We start from the raw sequence: 17,404 nt of genomic DNA on the forward strand, positions 1-17,404 counted from the left end.
TAAAAAAGAAATGGCCTTCTAGCAAAGAAAAATCACAAAAAAATGGTCTTCACAGTTTATATGGATTATAGTGTTTTTGTAATATACATGTCCTAATTAATGTACTCTATAAGAAGAAAAAAAGGTATAGTCTACCTCTTTAGTATTTAAAGTCCGTAGTGAACAAATTTTTAATAAATATTTTGTTTTTGTTTTGTTTTTTTTTTTTTTGAAGGGGTTTGGAACCCAGTCAAGCTGGGAGGCTCATCTCCACGCCTGACTTATTTAATTAATAATTGAAATATGCATAGAGGGGGACATATAACCTTGACCTCTAGCAATAGTACAAGAATCTTCGTAGAGTACATCCTGGATAATCGCAGGAGACTCATCTAACCATACATCGTCAAGATAATTCATACTAGCAAGGTGAGCAAGCCTATTGGCTACACCATTTGCTTCCCGGAAAATATGCCTAATCTGAACAGAGTGTAACGACGTCAAATAAGACTTACAATCTTCGATAATCCGCCCTATATCAGATCTATCTTCCATCCCATGTTTCAAGGCATTCACCACAATAGAGCAGTCACACTCTAAATCAAAAGCAGAGAAATCTTGGTGAATAGCAAGAAGGATACCTGCCCTAGCAGCCTCAGCCTCCATATGAAGAGCAGAAGAGACATGAGGAAAGTGCCTCGCAAAAGCAGCCAGACAAGTACCATATTCATCACGAATTACCACACCCACACCACCATCCCCGTGGTCAGCACAGAAACTTCCATCCACATTAACCTTGAGTCTGCCACTAGGTGGATTCTCCCACTTAGCCAATTTCCTTCTACACGTGGTCTTCCCATGATTATGGAGACTTTGGTAATGTTCTAGATATTTCTGGGCCCATTGCGCAGCACATGCAGCATTAAACACACTTCCCTTCCACACTATATTGTTGCGTTCAGACCATATGACCCATAATGCCATAAAGAAAGCACACCTTTGACCATCATTAAGTATGTCCACTACATTCATTATCCATTCCTCTAAAGAACTTGCTAGAACATTCCTTGCCTTTAAACCCAGAGACGTGAAGACCCAGAACCATGCAACTACGTCACAATCACGGAAGAAATGCATGCCAATCTCAAGTTCCTTATGACAAAACACGCAGCAGGAGTCCGGGAGATAAATTCTCTTAGCCAGTAGCCCTCTTGTGGGCAATATTTCTTTCATTAATCTCCACATGAACACACGATCCTTCGGAGGAACTTTGGAGTTCCAAATCAGCTTCCAATATTTCCCCTTCGTACCCACCGTTCCCACCGAAGTAGACCTCTGATCAGATTTGCCCTCCTCCATCCGGGCAATATGATAACCATTTCGAACACTGTATACCCCCTTCTTATCATAATGCCATACAACTCGATCAACCGCACCTCTGATGCTAAGAGGAATCTGGGCTATTAGGCTCACTTCCAGAGGAGTGAAAATCTCATCAAGAAAGGGCACCACCCACTCATGCTCATCAATAAGATCCGCTACTTTCAAAGTTTCCAACCCTTCCATCGGTGGAGAGAATGGCTTGAAACTGTAGGGTAGAGGTAGCCATGGATCCTCCCACACTGAGATACGAGTACCATCTCCAACTTGATAACGAACCCCTTTGTGAAGCAGCTCCTTTCCGAACATAATACTCCTCCAAGCATAGGATGCACCATTGGACAATTGGGCATCCAAGAAGTCACAGTTCGGGTAATAGCGTGACTTGTACAACCGTGCTAGCAAAGAGTCAGGATTTTGCAAAAGTCGCCAGCCTTGCTTTGCAAGCAAAGCTTGATTAAAATGGACCATATTACGAAACCCCAGTCCTCCCTCTGATTTAGGCACACACAACTTTTCCCATGCTAACCAATGGATCTTCTTCTCATTCACCTTATCACCCCACCAGAAACGAGCCATCAGTCTATGCATTTCAAAGCACAGGTGTTTAGGTAATTCAAAACAACTCATGACATAAGTCGGAATCGATTGAGTCACGGCCTTAATCATGATCTCTTTCCCAGTTGCGCTCAAGTACTTCTCCCTCCACCCTTGTGTCTTCTTTCGAACCTTCTCAGTAAGGAAATTAAACGCCTCTGACTTTGAATAGCTCAACTCCGTGGGTAACCCCAAATACTTATCATGTTTGTCAACCCGCTACACCCCCAGTACATCTGCCAAGCCATTCTGTTTATCTCTCCTAACATTTTTACTAAAAGAGATGCAGCTTTTCTGATAATTAATAGCTTGGCCCGATGCTTTTTCATACTTGTCAAAAATCTCTTTAAAGACAAGGCATTCCTCCAATTCTGCTTTGAAAAAGATGAAAGCGTCATCAGCAAAAAACAAATGTGAGATAGAGGGAGCACCTGTACATAAACGGACACCGTGAATCCTCTGGTCTTCTTCGGCTCTTAGTATCATCTTAGATAACGCCTCTGCACAAACCAGAAAGAGATAGGGGGATATAGAATCCCCTTGACGAAGACCCCGTTCCGGAATAACTCGACCTCTGGGGACCCCATTGATAACAAATGAATACGAAACAGTCCGAACACATCTCATAACCCAGTTTACCCACACAACACTGAAGCCAAGCTGCAAAAGCACAGATTGTAGGAACGACCACTCAACCCGGTCGTACGCCTTACTCATATCTAACTTCAAAGCCCCAAACCCCACATGTCCCCTCCTACGTTTCTTGAGAAAATGGGAGATTTCAAAAGCAGCCAGGGAATTGTCCGATATCAGCCTTCCCGGCACAAAGGCGCTTTGGAATGGTGAGATGATGCTCTTCAACAGTGGCTTCACGCGATTAGCAAGGACTTTAGAACCCAGTTTATAAATAACATTGCAGAGGCTGATAGGGCGAAGCTGATGGATAAACTCCGGGGCTTTAACTTTCGGAATCAGTGTAACATTAGTGTGATTCACGCTACGTAACAGATCATCAGACTCCATAAAGCAGCAGATAGCCTTAGTCACATCATTGCCAACCAACTTCCAAAAATGCTGATAAAAGCACGGAGCAAAGCCATCCGGGCCAGGTGCTTTAGCTGGATGCATTTGTTTGAGTGCCATATACACCTCATCCACTGTAATCTCCCTAGAAAGACACACATTCATTTCATCAGTGATACATGGAGGCAGAGAGGAAGCAACCTCATGAATACCCTGAGGTTGAGAAGAATTAAACAACGATTGAAAATATCCCAAAACAATCTGTTCAATTTCCCCATCATTGGTACACCACACTCCATTATCATTGAACAAGCCTTTAACCCGATTCTTCTTCCTCCTATTACTAGCACGTTGGTGGAAAAATCGAGTGTTCAGGTCACCCTCTTGAAGCCAAAAAACCTTTGCTCTTTGCCGCCAAAAGTCTTGCTCTTTTTTTAGAAGCTCATCCAACTCCTTCTCTAACTGAACCCGGACCTCATCAGGAGGAGTAGAGAAGGTAGGCTCATAAAAGACAGATAACTTATCCCGCAAAATTGAAATATCCTCCCTCAAAGACCCAAACTTGGCATCACTCCATTCCTGCAAAGCACGCCGCGTTTCTTTAATCTTTCCACAAACAACCAAGAACGGATTATCCCCTTCACAAAAACTCCACCCCATCTCAACCACCTGTTTACAATCCTCCTCCCGTAACCAGAGTTCTTCGAAACGAAAGCTCTTTTTCCTCTTTTTTTCTTCTGTGGGCGGCACTCTCTTACCTCCAACAAAATTGGAAGGTGGTCAGATTTATTGGGACTCTGGTGGATAACTCTTGAAACTGGAAAAAGATCATACCAACTATTGTTCACTAGGAAACGGTCAAGTCTTACCCTTATCTCTTCACCACCCCGTTTTCCTCTCCACGTGAAACAAGGCCCCGAGAATTTGATCTCCCGTAGAGAGAAAAGGTCAACAAACTCCCGGAAACTCTCCATTTGTCGCTCACAACGTGCAGGACCGCCATCTTTCTCACTACTAGAAAGAATCTCATTAAAATCCCCCCAAAACCCACGGAAGTGAACACTGCTGCCCTAGTGTTTTAAGGAGATCCCAAGTACGGTGCCGGTCTTCGGTCTTCGGAAAGCCATAAACCCCGGTGAACCTCCATCGTTTCGGGTTCGAAGCACTTCCCACTACAACATCTATATGATTATCAGAGTAACTTCGAAGAGACACATGAACATCATCTTTCCACATAAGACATAAACCGCCAGACCTACTCACACCTTTGCCACCGCGTTTATTTCTAATTTTACAAGGAACAACAAAAGCATTGCGCCAACCCAGCTCAACTCTGACATCCACTATCTCACTCACAGTACATTTAGTTTCGGACAGAAAAATCAAAGAGGGATGAATGAGGGACTCAAGCCCTTTAAGACCACGAACTGTCCAAGGGTTGCCTAGCCCTTGGCAGTTCCAAGACAAAACATTCATGGCTCGTGATGGGTCAAGTCCGGACCCATCACGGAAGAGCGTTCAGGAGTACGCCCATGACTCTTCGTAGGAGATGCAGAAACTACCACAGACTTGCGCACAACAAATCCTGTCCTTGCTGCCTTTCCTTGCTTATTCACCGACCTTCCATCTTTCTTGAAACTACTTTCAGCACCCAATCCAAGACCGACCCCTCTTTTTTTGGCTAAGCTGGACCCACTACTTTGAGAACCAATCCGTGGCCCAAAATTCTTCAACTCCAAGATTGTAGGATCCCCACTAGGCCCAGAACTGGATTCAGTCAGCCCAAAACCCATCAAAGAGGTGGGCGCAGTATTACAGCACGAATCTCGCTTATTTTCAAATAACTCCTTTCCCTGTGGGGAACTCGGATCCCGCTTTTCCTCATTTAAACTTGCCTCCAGCAAACTCGGATTGGAATGCAAGAACTCCGCTGAAGTCAACTGTAAGTCCATCTTCTTTCCAAAAGCATCCCCCTGATATGGGATCTCCAATAATGCCGACCCTAAATTCGTGGCGAGGAAAACCGGCACATCCCGTAACTCACTCCTTCCAACTGTGGCATCCACCGGCGGCGACCGCATGGCGTCCACCAGCTCCGTCTTCCGCCTCTTTGTGGTCCCCCGAACTGCCATCTCGACGGACTCCACCCCATCCACCTCCATATCACCCTCGTCTCTAGGTACCAGAGAGACGTCATCGGCTTCCCACTCCCCTCTAGGTCAGACCGAGCCCAAGACCGGTAGCTCCGGGGCCGTCATGATCCAGCCCGACTTTTTCCTGGAGAGCAAACCGAACCGAGTACCTCCCCCCGAAGATGCATTGCTCTGCGAGGATGTTTTCAGCCACGACAACAACCATTCCTCCTTTTTCTCGGCATTTAGCAGAGCATCATAGGCTGGAACAGAAAGCCGCCAGACTCACGGCGAGGACATCTTCCTCCGGTATGCGTCAGCAACCCACAATAGAAACAAAAGTGTGGGAGCCGCTCATACTCTAGATCAAAACTCTTCCTCTCCAACCACCCCACCGGTTTGAAACTCACCCACCTCTTCAATGGAGCCTCCACACTCACTCCCACCCTAATCCTTAGGTACTCCCCCAGGCAGGTTACCCCACAACCCTTAACAGCACGCACAAAATCTCCAATCGCCTGTCCCAACAACCTCCCCGTATTGTCCAACAATTTCTCCTCCAGGTAAACCGGTGGAAGGCCTCGAATACGAATCCAGAAGTATTGGGTGTTAAGTGAAACTCTAGACGGGTCCTCCCGTCCATCTGTTACCGCCACCGCCAACAGAGCTTTATCAAACGACCAAGGGCAGCCCTTGATAGCCCACTTTAGATCTGCTTCCCTCTTAAAAGCGAACAGCATCCTTCCATCCCCTAGCTGTGTTGCCACGATCCTCCCTCGATCCGGCGGGTCCGACTTGGGGATCCAGAGACCCTTCATTGTGTTAATAAGAGACTCCACCCTGAAAGGTTTCGGAGTGAGCAATTCACAAACGATGAACCAACGCTGCGGCCCCACATTCACCGCTTCCTCCGGCAACACCACCTCAACCTCCGTCTCCGTCAAAGCAAGCTTTCGAGCAAACGTCCCAACAACTTCCTCCATAGTGCAAAAGGATTGAGACACAAACTGATAGCCCTTGACAACACCCTCAAGACACCAGAACATAAGTCAGCCACTACTACGTCCAAGCACTGGACACTCTTCACGAAGGTGAAGAAAGAAAAACCCTAACCCTCAAAGACAGAGAGAAGGGACGTTTTACCACGAGATAATAAATATTTTGTTTGCATATGATAATTCGTGTGATATTGTGATTTATTTTATTTTATTTTTAATCTAGGCCTCCTCATGAAAAAAATTATGGGTCCGCTACTGCTGCTCGTCGTTCATATTTTAGCAGTTCTTCCTATTCCACAGGTAAGAGAGATTAATCGAACCCATTTCGCTTTCCCGAGAACGTCCTTTAAGGATGACTTTGCCTTGTTATTGTCTATTTTAATAACAGATAAACGTTGTTACGCGTCCAGGTAGTAATCATCATTTTCTTTACAAAAATGTGGGGTTCGAGATCGAGTACAATTATTATGAACTCTCTTGTTGTATTGCAATATGTGCCACGAGTATTTTGCATCTACCTTGCTTGTAAGGAATTTAAAATCCCGAGCTCTCTTGAAAAGTGGGAACCATGGCTTAAAGGTGGACTCAGTTTCTTCATGTACATCCTTGCCAGCAATGTAAGTTTAAATTTCACTGTATCGTCTTTTAAGTCTTTTAATTATAATTTAGTTTCCACTAAAAAAAAAAAAAGAGTAAATTTTAGTTTGAATTAATCATGACTATCCAACTTGGTTGGATAAGGTGATCTCAATTAAGGTTTACTCTAACGTCGAAATAGTGCACTATGGTTAATTTTACCTTAGAAGCTAGACGTTGATTATCATCACTCCGTCAATACAGAACCATTCATCTTATAGGTAGAGAATGATTAATTCACTACAAAAAATAATTGCAACCGCTACCCCAGTTGGCGTCGGCATCCTTTTGCCGTCGCTAAAAATTGATTATTCGCTTCGGCAAAGTTACGCCGTCACAAAACTTGCGACTGAATTACTACGCCGTGGCAATGGGGTAGCCAAAAGTAGCCTATTTTTCTTCGGCGAACGTTTGCAGTCGCAAACCTTCCATACTTGGCGACTGCGTCTACAATGCCGTCGCATGAGAGAACAGCTACGAGCCCAATTCTCTTATTAAATCTATTTTCTAATCAAAAAGCCCTAGCCTATTTCCCTCAATCTCTGTTCAATCTCTACCGCAACCCTCTTTCTCTTCCTCTTCGTTCTGGATCTAACCCAACAAATAACATCGCAGAACTTGGTGGCCACTGTGTTGGTCTAAATCCAGGGATTATTCTTTTTGGTTATTTCAATTTGGTTTTCTCTTCAGTCGTTCCTCTCCCTCTCTCTTTGAATCCGATTCAACTCAGATGCGTCCAATTTAATGGCTGGGTCATTCGTGAGAGATTCGTTCTGTCCGAGCGGAATTCATGAGGAATTTCAATTGAACTCGGATGCGTTCTCTTCTCTGTTCTCGGAAAGTTCGCATCTTGGTTAGTTCTCAATCTCTTTTGGCTTGGTTTCTGTTTTGGGCTTCTTGTTATTACTGGTGTTCAATTTTATGTTTGAGGTTTTCAGTTATGATCTACTAGAATGTAGAAATAAGTATAAAAGTTGCAAACTTGATGACCAATTTCCCTCTTTTCTCTACATGTCAAATCCTTTTGTTTTTGGTTTGAATTGAAATGGTGTTTTAGGTTCAGTCAAGACATTGTTTTGCTTATGAAAGTTGGAAAATTTCTTTCTTCTAGTGACTTTTGGTTGCTTGTAAAGAATGGTATATATGTGTTGAACTACTTGATTGACTGGATTTCATTTTTGAGTATGCATATCCATTATAGAAGAAAAGGGTTCCTCACTATGCTTGAATTTGGGTTTCTTTTGACACTGGAATGTAAGCAAATAATGGCCTGGTGGTTGTTGTTGTAATGAATGGCGCCGTTGCTTTGGTGGTTGTTGTAATCTGTTTGGAGAGTAGAGTTGTTTTCCATTCATTTGGGAGATACATTCAGGTGCCTCCGCCTTTGAATTACCTTTCGGTGACTACTACAATGCTTGGAGGTGCAGCTGGAGCTAGTGCCTATGCGCTGGGTATGATATCTGATGCCTTCAGCTCCTTGGCTTTCACTGCTCTGGCGATTGTAGTTAGTGTTGCTGGAGCTATCTTTGTCGGATTTCCTGTTTTGGTATGCAATTCACCTCCCAAGATTTCTGTTTCATGTTTGTGAACAATCATGCTTTATCTATTACATTAGGTAGATATAGGTGGTGTAATTTTGCATTCTTATTTACAGGTTATTTCACTTAAAATATACTATAGCATCTGCCATAAATTTGTATTTTTTCACAAATCTTTTGTTCTTCAAATTCAGTAGTCCAGGTTTATTGGATGGTTTAAGAGTTTGTGTCGATCTGGTGACAGTCACTGTACATTATATCTCTTACAATTTGCCAAACTAAAAGTTGAATTTAATTGGTCAACTGCATGAGGAATCAATGTACAATGATAGTTTATGGATACCCCAATGAATAACGGATCTGCAGCGCACATGATTTCTGGGAACCTTCACTTCACTTCTCATTGCACTTAACTCTGTCAACATAGTAGAACACATACTACCCACTTTGTCATTTCTTTGGGCTGTTGGTATGCTTGAGCTTGCTTTCTATTTTTACTCTTCAATATTTTATCTTTCTAAAACATCACTTAAATGAAGTGTGTTAGGCCATGATAATCCTGTAATTCATTCTGCTGTTACTCTTCAATATTTTATCTTTCCTCTGTAGAAGGTCTTGATCGTCATTCATAAAACCATCTTTTCTTTCCTACAGGCTTGCACAGAAATGGTCATGCCAATGTCTAGTAGCCGAGATAGAAGCATGTTTCAAACATATGATTATAATTTCTCCTCTTTTCAAGAGTGGTGCTGGAAGCAGTTCAATGTGAAACCAAGGCCTACATGGATAACAACAGAGTTTGGTGGACATGTAAGAAAGTGATGCAGTAATTGTTTGTCTTTTCTACTAAATAGTGCATTCCTATTGTTACCATTTCAATAATGAATACTCATCATCTATGCCATACTGGTTCAGTGCATGATGATCTTGTCTTTCTCTCCCCCAGTGTTTGGTAAATGTCTTACATGTGTTACTCATGCTGTCATGCATTATCTAATTATCTTGGTACCCCATTTGTTGAAATCAGATGACCATGGAAAACAAGGAGCCATAAAGGATAATTATTCTTTTTGGAATAATTTTCTTAGTTTCTGCTATGTACTAGTCTTGCAATATATTTTGAATCTTTAATCAACAATGTAGTAACTTTGGTTGATTACTGTACGGGAGGAAGCATTAATTTACAACCTACTATTGTTTTAAGCTAGTTATTTTCACATTAATTTTTTTATACGGTTATTTTCACCTCAATTACACTTCTAAAATATTGACTGTAAAAAGTCACAGTTAATACTTGGTAAGTGATGTCAATGATTGGTTTTTTATGTTTTTGTCTTTAATGTTCCTTGCTTAGTGTGGAGGCCTGTTGGGATTTTTGAGAGCTTTTATTTTTTCTGCCTGTGAATTTTTCTGAGATCCATGAGGAGACACATATCCTAGAATCACTTCTTCTTGCTTCAGATGTTCCTCTGATGAAAATTCGGTCTTGGTTGATAGATTTCTGATTGAATCTTAGGAACTAATGGAGTTGGTATTATTTTCCTTGGTAGTCTTTTGTTTGTTTAGGTAATTTTGTCAAGTTTCATAGGTTTCTACCATTGCAATATTGGAATTTAAATTACATTTTAGTAGATACATTTGTGCCTCCTAAAAAGAAAAGTTCTTTTGAAGTAATCTCTCCATACCTAATATCCAGTATATGTTCACAAACTGCTAATACTTTGGTTAAGTTTGAAATCTGAGATAGTATAAAGAGTTCGGTATTTGATCTTTGCTATATGCTGGTGTGGCTGATTTGGTTGTTTCTCAAAATTTATCATTTCACAATTGATAGTTAGCTCAATTGTTCATGCTAGTTTACGAATTATAATTAAGAATAGTACTTGACTATCCCTCTGTTTCTCTCTCTCAGTAGGACTTTGAATATCTCATCTCTTAGATATCCGTCATCTCGTATATCTATTCTACGGCCGCGAGAGAAGCTTGATGACTTCCATATTCCCATCTCATCAGCTTCTGGGTTTGGATGCTGTATAATAATATCTTTATTCACAATTACTCATCACTTTTACTATGATTCTGGGTATAAAAGTTTCAAAGTACGGAAGACATATGATTGGATGAGCAAAGAATTGAAATTTCATGTCTCGATGGTTTACAATTGCTTTACTGTGCTGAATCGATGCCAAAAAAACAAAGATTTGCAATCTTAGATTCAACCTTAAGGATGTCTTTTCACTCTAATTGTTGTTTATTTTAATTTTTTCTTTAATGGATATATCTCTACTCTGCTAACAATTTTTCTGATTTCTGTTTATTATGGTTGTCTTGCAGGTGGCTACTATTTGGTTGGAGCGCAAGGATTCCCTAGCTGGTAATTTTTCTTCATCAATAATGTTTGTGTTGATTCATTGATTTGATTGGTTCCTTTTTCTCCATGCTCATGCCTGAAGGGTCGTGTATATGCAATTATGTGCAGTATATAGTTTGACTAATTGTGTATATTATACCCATTAGAAATCAGTGCTGTTTGGCTTTTCTATCTGTTTGGCAGCCATACGTTCACACACCCAGAAGCTAGGAAGAAACCTCTTATTTTTGTTATTCGATATTTTCCTTTTTGATTTACAAGCTCTTATGTATATTGTTTATCAATTTTCTTTTGCTATCGATTTTTGCTATATGGTAAATATATAATAATGGTTAGATTAGCCACTGCGAAGTTGGAATCTGTTTCGCATTTATATTATGCAATTGGGTGCTTAAGTTGATTTTGATTAAATTTTTACCTGCGTAAACATACAGGAGCAGTACTTTTGGCCTTAAGGCAACATTGTTATGGAGAAATTTGTGAGGAGGGGCATGAAGTAACAAACCAAGTAGGGGAACATATCACCTCAAGTACGATTCTGGTAATGTTCAGAAGATACTTTTATTTATTTCTAGTCTGTAACTATGGAACTTATCAATTGTATTTGGTTTGCAATTGATACTATAGTGACGCTGCAGTTCGACTATGCCATTTTAAAAACAGTTGGTCTACGTTGATGCAGTTGCATAATTTACTATTCCTAGTGCATATGAATTGAATAATTTTTCGTGTTCCTTCAGGATTACTCGCAGCAGCCCCCTATTCAGGAACTAATTGGAAGGGATCTTCATGATATATAATGAATGGAAATTCAGACATATTTCGAGGTAAGTATGGAACTATGGATTTAGCATTCTTCAAATCAACTACTCTAGCTTTAATCGTAGAAAGACCTGGATTTAGCACACTTGCTGACTCAAAATGTCAAAAAGTAATTAAGAGTTCAAGTGAAATATTAATTGTATGTACTGGTATGAACAATATCTATGTCATGTGTACATCTCCCATTAATTTTCCAGCTTTTTGTTTCTTTAATGAATGCTTGAAGATTTCTGACTTTCTGTTATAGGAGGCTTGCAACAACACTAGAGTAATTGGTACATGAAGTAGATCGAGGAAGATCCCTGCAAAGTTCATCTTGAAGTAGAGGAAAATAACTAACTTGTAAAGCTTAATTATCGATCTTGTAAATTTTGGTAGAACCTTCAATATTCATTTTGTAACATTTATGAGGAAAATTAAAGTGTAACATTTCCTTTTATATAAGCTTCATTCCTTTTTGTATAGTTTTCATTCATTAAAAAAAAAAAAAAAAATCGGTATGCATTTGCATGTCGATTTTTTTTTTATTCATAAATAATATTTTTGCGACGGCATTTTTGCCGTAGCAAATGACTTTTGGCGACGGCAAAAAACTTCAGTAGCGGTTGGTGGCGTCGCCATTGGTATTTGCGACGGCATTTTTCCGTTGCAAAATTCTTGCGACGGCAAACGTTTACCGTCGCTAATAGTCTTGCGACGGGAAATTGCCGTGGCAAATAACATTGGCGACGCCACCAACGGCGTCGGAAGCATTGCCGTCGCAGAGCCGTCGGCAATGCTCTTTTGCGACAGCAAATGAGGCTTCTGCGACGGCAATGCTCTTTTGCGACAGCAAATGAGGCTTTTGCGACGGCATTGCGCCGTGGCCATTGCAATTTTTTTTTGTAGTGATATTGTACAATAATTCATTTAAGATGTTGAAAACTATGTAGTCATCCAAAACTGTGAAATTAGAGGGACAAAAACACTTTGTTAGATAGAATCAAAATGATGATTACCTAAATTAAATAAGTCAACGATCTCCAATCTGATTATTGTCTTGCATGAGCATTGAAGCCGGGGGCGACCTATGATCATAAGACTTCATTTTTTTTTCTTCTTTTTTTTTTGTTTGTCAAATGAGAACTTACTTTTTATTTTTTTATATATTTTTTTTAAAGAATGGCTGGTGCGGCTACTCTCAAACCTTAATTAATGAAACCTTCAAATACAAATGGGGGACATTGAGCCTAAATCTCTGGTTACAATTAGCATTTAGAGAACATTCCGAAATGATATCAGGAGTCTTTACAAAATACATGTATTCTAAATTTCTAACAATCACTAATTAGCAAATAGTGCTCTACAGACTACTCCATTTGCTTTGAAATAACAGTGACATATCGGAAAGATAACTCAATTACAATGAAGCATAATTACCAAAATCACAGGTTTCCTACTATGTTGCCGCCGGAGAATAAATCCGACGACCCACTTGGTTTCATCCTGTCACTAGGAGGTTGCGACCATTTAACTATGAATCGTCGCCTCGCTAGGCCAGATAAGGCACTTAGAGTGCACACACAGACACAAGGCCCGACTAGCCCTACAGAACCTATGCTTGAGGGACTTATTACTCGCCTAAGGCGCAATTGAACTAAAAAATAAAAATAAATAGCAACAACTAGAAAAATAAAATTAGGCCAAACTGGGCCTAATCTGCAAAGACCAAACCCATCACCGTGGTATCACCAGTGCAGTCGCACATCCTCCAGACCACCACCGCCCCTGGCAGTTGACCTCTGTCGTGTCGCCACCGTCGCCCCACCCATGATCTCTGCTCCTCAACCCATAACTTGCATCTGGATTGCACGCTCAAGTGCTCAACCACCTATCGAACAACGAAGGCCATAAGCCCGCCTTTCCATCTCCGCCACAGCACCCAGCGCCAGCAATCTCATGCAGATCCGCCCACCCTCCATCACCAAACCAACCAAATCGGAACCTGCGACCCAAACTAGATCAACCAAAACCATCTGCCAAACAAACCACCACCACTTGCCGATAGTTGCTACTATTGCCCCTGCCCCCAGCCATCTAACCGAAACTATGCTTACACGTCGAAGATGGACGGCAAGATAGGAGGTCACCCGTCCGACAACAACGCCGCAAGGACGTGCCGCCGGACGAGCCCAAGAAAATTTTCGAGAAAACCCTAGGCGCGTGCGGCGCGTTCTAGGAAATTTATTGTTAGACTAAAATTTATTTTTCCTCATATTTCTTTTTATATGAAATTTTCTCTATGGTTCAATTGTTAGCTAATTAAATTGTTGGTTTTTAAGGTATTCAAAGGTCTTTGGTATTTCTTTTCTATCCAACGGATGATATATTGCTGGCAGTCTGCTTGCCACACGCTAAGTGATCATAATGACTGTAAACCTAGTGCGTTCGAGTGTCACAGTCAACCTACTATCAAAAGCAGAACATTGGCATATGATTTGTGTCCGATAAACCCACAAAATACAACACTCTTTGATTTCGGTATATTCATTGATGTCCTTCAACCTAGAATTGCTGGATCAACAGATTATCCACAAAAGTTAACAAATTGTTTGTTGTGGGCCCTGCGAAATCTGAGGTTAGTGCCTTTGAATGTTTTCTTTATTTTTGATTTCGTTTTTATTTTTTAATTATGTAACTAAGAATACACAACAATAAGTCATTTGTGAATCGAATTCATGACCTCCCAATTATGAAAGGAGGCTAATGAGACAAAATGATAGTGGACTTAATTATGAGCTAGTTTCTAATTATCTTATAGCAGGGCCGACCTTGGGCCTAGGCGTCTTCCAATTCAAGGAACCTCATATTTTCAAAAGTTATATATATATATATATATATATATATATATATATATATATATATTATTTCATGTCAATTTTTGTAACATAAATGGTTTAGCTATAGTGGTAAGTGGTTGATGTGGCCTTGGAAATACTCAGATTCGATTCTCACCTGGCCCTGTTTTGTTTTTGGCCTTTTGTTTTTAGTTTTTTTTTTCTTTTATCTGGTCATTCATATGCCTTTATAACAATTTTTACCCCCCTTTACCTTTTCTTTTTGGTTTTTTATTTTATTTTTGTGTTTGAAGTTGTTTATATTTTTAATTCATATGCTTTTTTACCTTATTTTTATGGGTATTTGACACCCAATTTCTTTTTTTAAATTTTATTTTATGTGATTTTTTATTATTCTAGGTTATAAAAATTTTCTCAAAAAAACAAAAAAAAAAAACAAAAAACAAAAAATATGAAGAAGAAAATAAAATTGTATTTCAAGTTTCATGTGGAGGCCTATCGTTTCAATAGTTCACCTCATGCCTCCCAAAAATTAGGCCAGCCTGTCTTGAAGCCAATATATTTATAAGTACTACTGTTTATAATTTGGAGAAATGGCTGAAACGACACTCTTGTTTAACAGATTGAATCAATGCATGTGGAAAACATACTACTTCAAGTTTGTATCTCATCGTTTTTTATATATATTTCTCCGTTTCAATTTTGCAGTTCATTTGGTTCAAACCTCCAGCCTAGTATCAATACATGGGAAAATATTTTTGCAACTTCTATTTCTATCATTGGCTTGCTCCTATTCTTATATCTCATTGGAAAATTACAGGTTGGTGGTCACATCATACAATTCAACGATTTCTTTACGCTTAAAGTCGTTCTCATCAAAATTTCATTATTTTTTTTCCTTCCTTTATTTTAGCGCACACAGATACACATACTATTTTAGTCAATTTGGATACTGTAGTCATTTAATTTTCAATTTTGTTTATGTTCTACGTTATGTATTTATGCACAAGTAGGCCAATGAAAATTCTTGGTCGTAGTACCTTATCCACATTTTAGCCAATCATTTGTTTGATACAAGTTTTGAGGGAGAGTCTTTGATGAGAACCTTTACAATAAAACTTTAATTTAAATGAACGGTTAAATGACTTGTATATTAAAAACATAAAAGATCAACTAAAATATTGGACAATCATTCAACCGTTTATTTGAAAATCCTCATTATAAGGTTCTCATCGTTCGATCTCCTAATCATTAATTTAGATCATTCTAGGTACACCAAATTGTGGTGCATCTAGCATTTATTCCTTATCTATACTATAATTAAGAGAATTCACTTTGTCAACCAAAGTGGGCATGAAAATACTTGAAGACCCTCACACCATATATTACACTTCTAAATAATATTTAATATTTGAAGGTTATCATAGTGAATAACAAAGTATTGATAAAAGAATTAGAAGAAGAAAAAATATTGTGCAATCTAGTACTGTAGGTCTATGTTGTGCAATCTATCATAGTTGAGTTGTGGCCTAAATGATCTCAGAAGCCGCAACTATATATGACCCAATGCATATTTTGGTATATGTGCTTGTATCAAATTTTTTTTTTTACCAAATTAATGTGTATATATTATAGTTGAGACATGATCACATGAACTGAACTTAGAACTTGCATGTTCTGAAATAGATATATATGGGATCGGAAACATCAAGCAAAGAGGAAGAAAGATGGAAGAAAAAATTTCAAAAGATGAGGAGCATTAAACTAACGGTTAAATTAGTAAGAAAAGAAAAAAGAACGCGCCTCACGCGCGAGAAAGAAGAGGAAAGTGTGAGCTCGATCTCTCCCGGCCGAACGCCGGCGGTGCTCTTGCCGCTGCGTTTCCGGTCCGGGAGAGGATGTTGGTTTGGGAGTTCAGTGGGGCTAAGGAGTTGAAGGGCGGTCCAGGGTGGGAGGAGGCTGTTTCGATCTGGGTTCAGGTGGAGCTGGGTTCGATCTGGGTTTGGGGTTGGACGGGGGTCTGCAGGTGCGATTCCGTGTTGTTTCTGGGGCAGTTGGAGTGGCTCTGGGACACGGATGGCCGGCAGCGAACCGTGGAGGCTCTGCGGCAACTGGGGGCTGGGGGACGGTCGCTGAGATCTCGATCTGGTCGGTTCTGGATCGGGTTTCGGGCACCAATCAGGTTGAAGAAGGGCCTGCACAGTGTCGTGGTGATGCGGCGGTGCAGGGTTGCTGTGCGGCGGCGTCGTGCTACTTGGGGGCGGTCTGGTGCCGGCGTTGGCAGATCGATGCTTGCTTGGTGGGCGTCTGCTTTGGGCCTATGGGAGAGATGGTGGATGGGCCGGGCTTCGGCTGTTTGGCTTTGCTGCTGTTTTTTATTTTATACTTGTTTGTTTGTTCTTCTTTCAGTTGTTGCTTTGTCGGTAATAACCTCCAACCGTGTTCCGGTAGGAGGCAGTGGCCTGTGTGCCAGTCTTTGCACCTTGTGTGCCTACTTTGCTCTAGGTAGGCGGCGAGTTCCTTGCACTTGCAAATGGTCGCTGCCTCTTAGTAGCAGAGGGAATTTAAGTGTCACTGGATGTAGTGTCCGATGGCATCATAATTGGAAAGCTGTGTATATGGTAGTTATGCTTTGCTGCAGTCGGGTTGCAGATCAAGTTATCTTTCGGTTGTGTCACCGCTGCATTAATGCAGTTAAAGCAAATAGAGTCGCCAGTTGTGCGCTCTTTGCTAGTTGGTGCTTTGTTGAGTACAAGCATTCAATAGAAAATCAGGATAGTATTTCAGGAGGTTCTACTTATTGTAATCAGGGGTTTAGGCTCATTGTCCCCCCCTTGTATTCGACAGTTTCTTTAATTAAGGCTATCAAGGCTTGAGGGCTGCCGCACCGCCCTTTTCTCAAAAAAAAAAAAAAAAAAAAACTAACGGTTAAATTTGAAAGGAAGATAATCTCATGGTTAAAGAAAAATGAGCTGGATCCCAAGCGTTTCAAGTCAGACGTCGAGAAAGAGGTGGTAGCTCGAGCACTGGAAAACAAGAAGGATTATGTTGATGAGAATGAAATCCTTCCCAGTCTTTCTCCTAATCTTCG

General features: G+C 40.5%; 3 protein-coding genes and 1 long non-coding RNA gene across 8 annotated transcripts; 2 read left to right on the forward strand and 2 right to left on the reverse strand.

Moving 5' to 3' along the window:
* Window positions 1–264: 264 nt before the first annotated feature.
* LOC133716838 (uncharacterized) lies at window positions 265–4,455 on the reverse strand. Its single transcript, XM_062143492.1, has 4 exons — window positions 4,077–4,455; window positions 3,738–3,796; window positions 2,191–3,648; window positions 265–2,088 (listed from the first exon to the last, which is right to left on the reverse strand). Exons 1-4 carry the CDS (start codon window positions 4,453–4,455, stop codon window positions 265–267), a joined length of 3,720 nt encoding a protein of 1,239 aa, XP_061999476.1.
* A 901-nt stretch (window positions 4,456–5,356) lies between these two features.
* Window positions 5,357–6,094, reverse strand: LOC133716839 (uncharacterized). The gene has a single exon (XM_062143493.1). The coding sequence runs from the start codon at window positions 6,092–6,094 to the stop codon at window positions 5,357–5,359; it is 738 nt and encodes a 245-aa protein (XP_061999477.1).
* An 881-nt stretch (window positions 6,095–6,975) lies between these two features.
* Window positions 6,976–11,936, forward strand: LOC133718582 (uncharacterized). Of its 5 annotated transcripts, none has more exons than XM_062145443.1 (7): window positions 6,976–7,598; window positions 8,005–8,291; window positions 8,938–9,093; window positions 10,618–10,657; window positions 11,089–11,195; window positions 11,395–11,481; window positions 11,724–11,936. In XM_062145443.1, the coding sequence occupies exons 1-6, from the start codon at window positions 7,490–7,492 to the stop codon at window positions 11,452–11,454; spliced, it is 759 nt and encodes a 252-aa protein (XP_062001427.1). In that variant the 5' UTR covers window positions 6,976–7,489; the 3' UTR covers window positions 11,455–11,481; window positions 11,724–11,936. The 5 variants fall into 5 exon arrangements, with proteins under 5 accessions (XP_062001427.1, XP_062001429.1, XP_062001428.1 ...); XM_062145445.1 differs by having other exon boundaries at window positions 6,977–7,598; window positions 7,929–8,291; XM_062145444.1 differs by having other exon boundaries at window positions 6,977–7,598; window positions 7,947–8,291.
* Window positions 11,937–12,680: 744 nt separating this feature from the next.
* On the forward strand, window positions 12,681–16,930 carry LOC133715982 (uncharacterized). The gene is made up of 3 exons (XR_009849283.1): window positions 12,681–14,093; window positions 15,022–15,133; window positions 16,000–16,930. It is a non-coding gene; the product is annotated as an uncharacterized LOC133715982 (long non-coding RNA).
* Window positions 16,931–17,404: the final 474 nt, after the last annotated feature.

This window comes from Rosa rugosa, chromosome 6, assembly GCF_958449725.1.
Source record: "Rosa rugosa chromosome 6, drRosRugo1.1, whole genome shotgun sequence".
In the NCBI taxonomy this organism is placed as follows: domain Eukaryota; kingdom Viridiplantae; phylum Streptophyta; class Magnoliopsida; order Rosales; family Rosaceae; genus Rosa; species Rosa rugosa.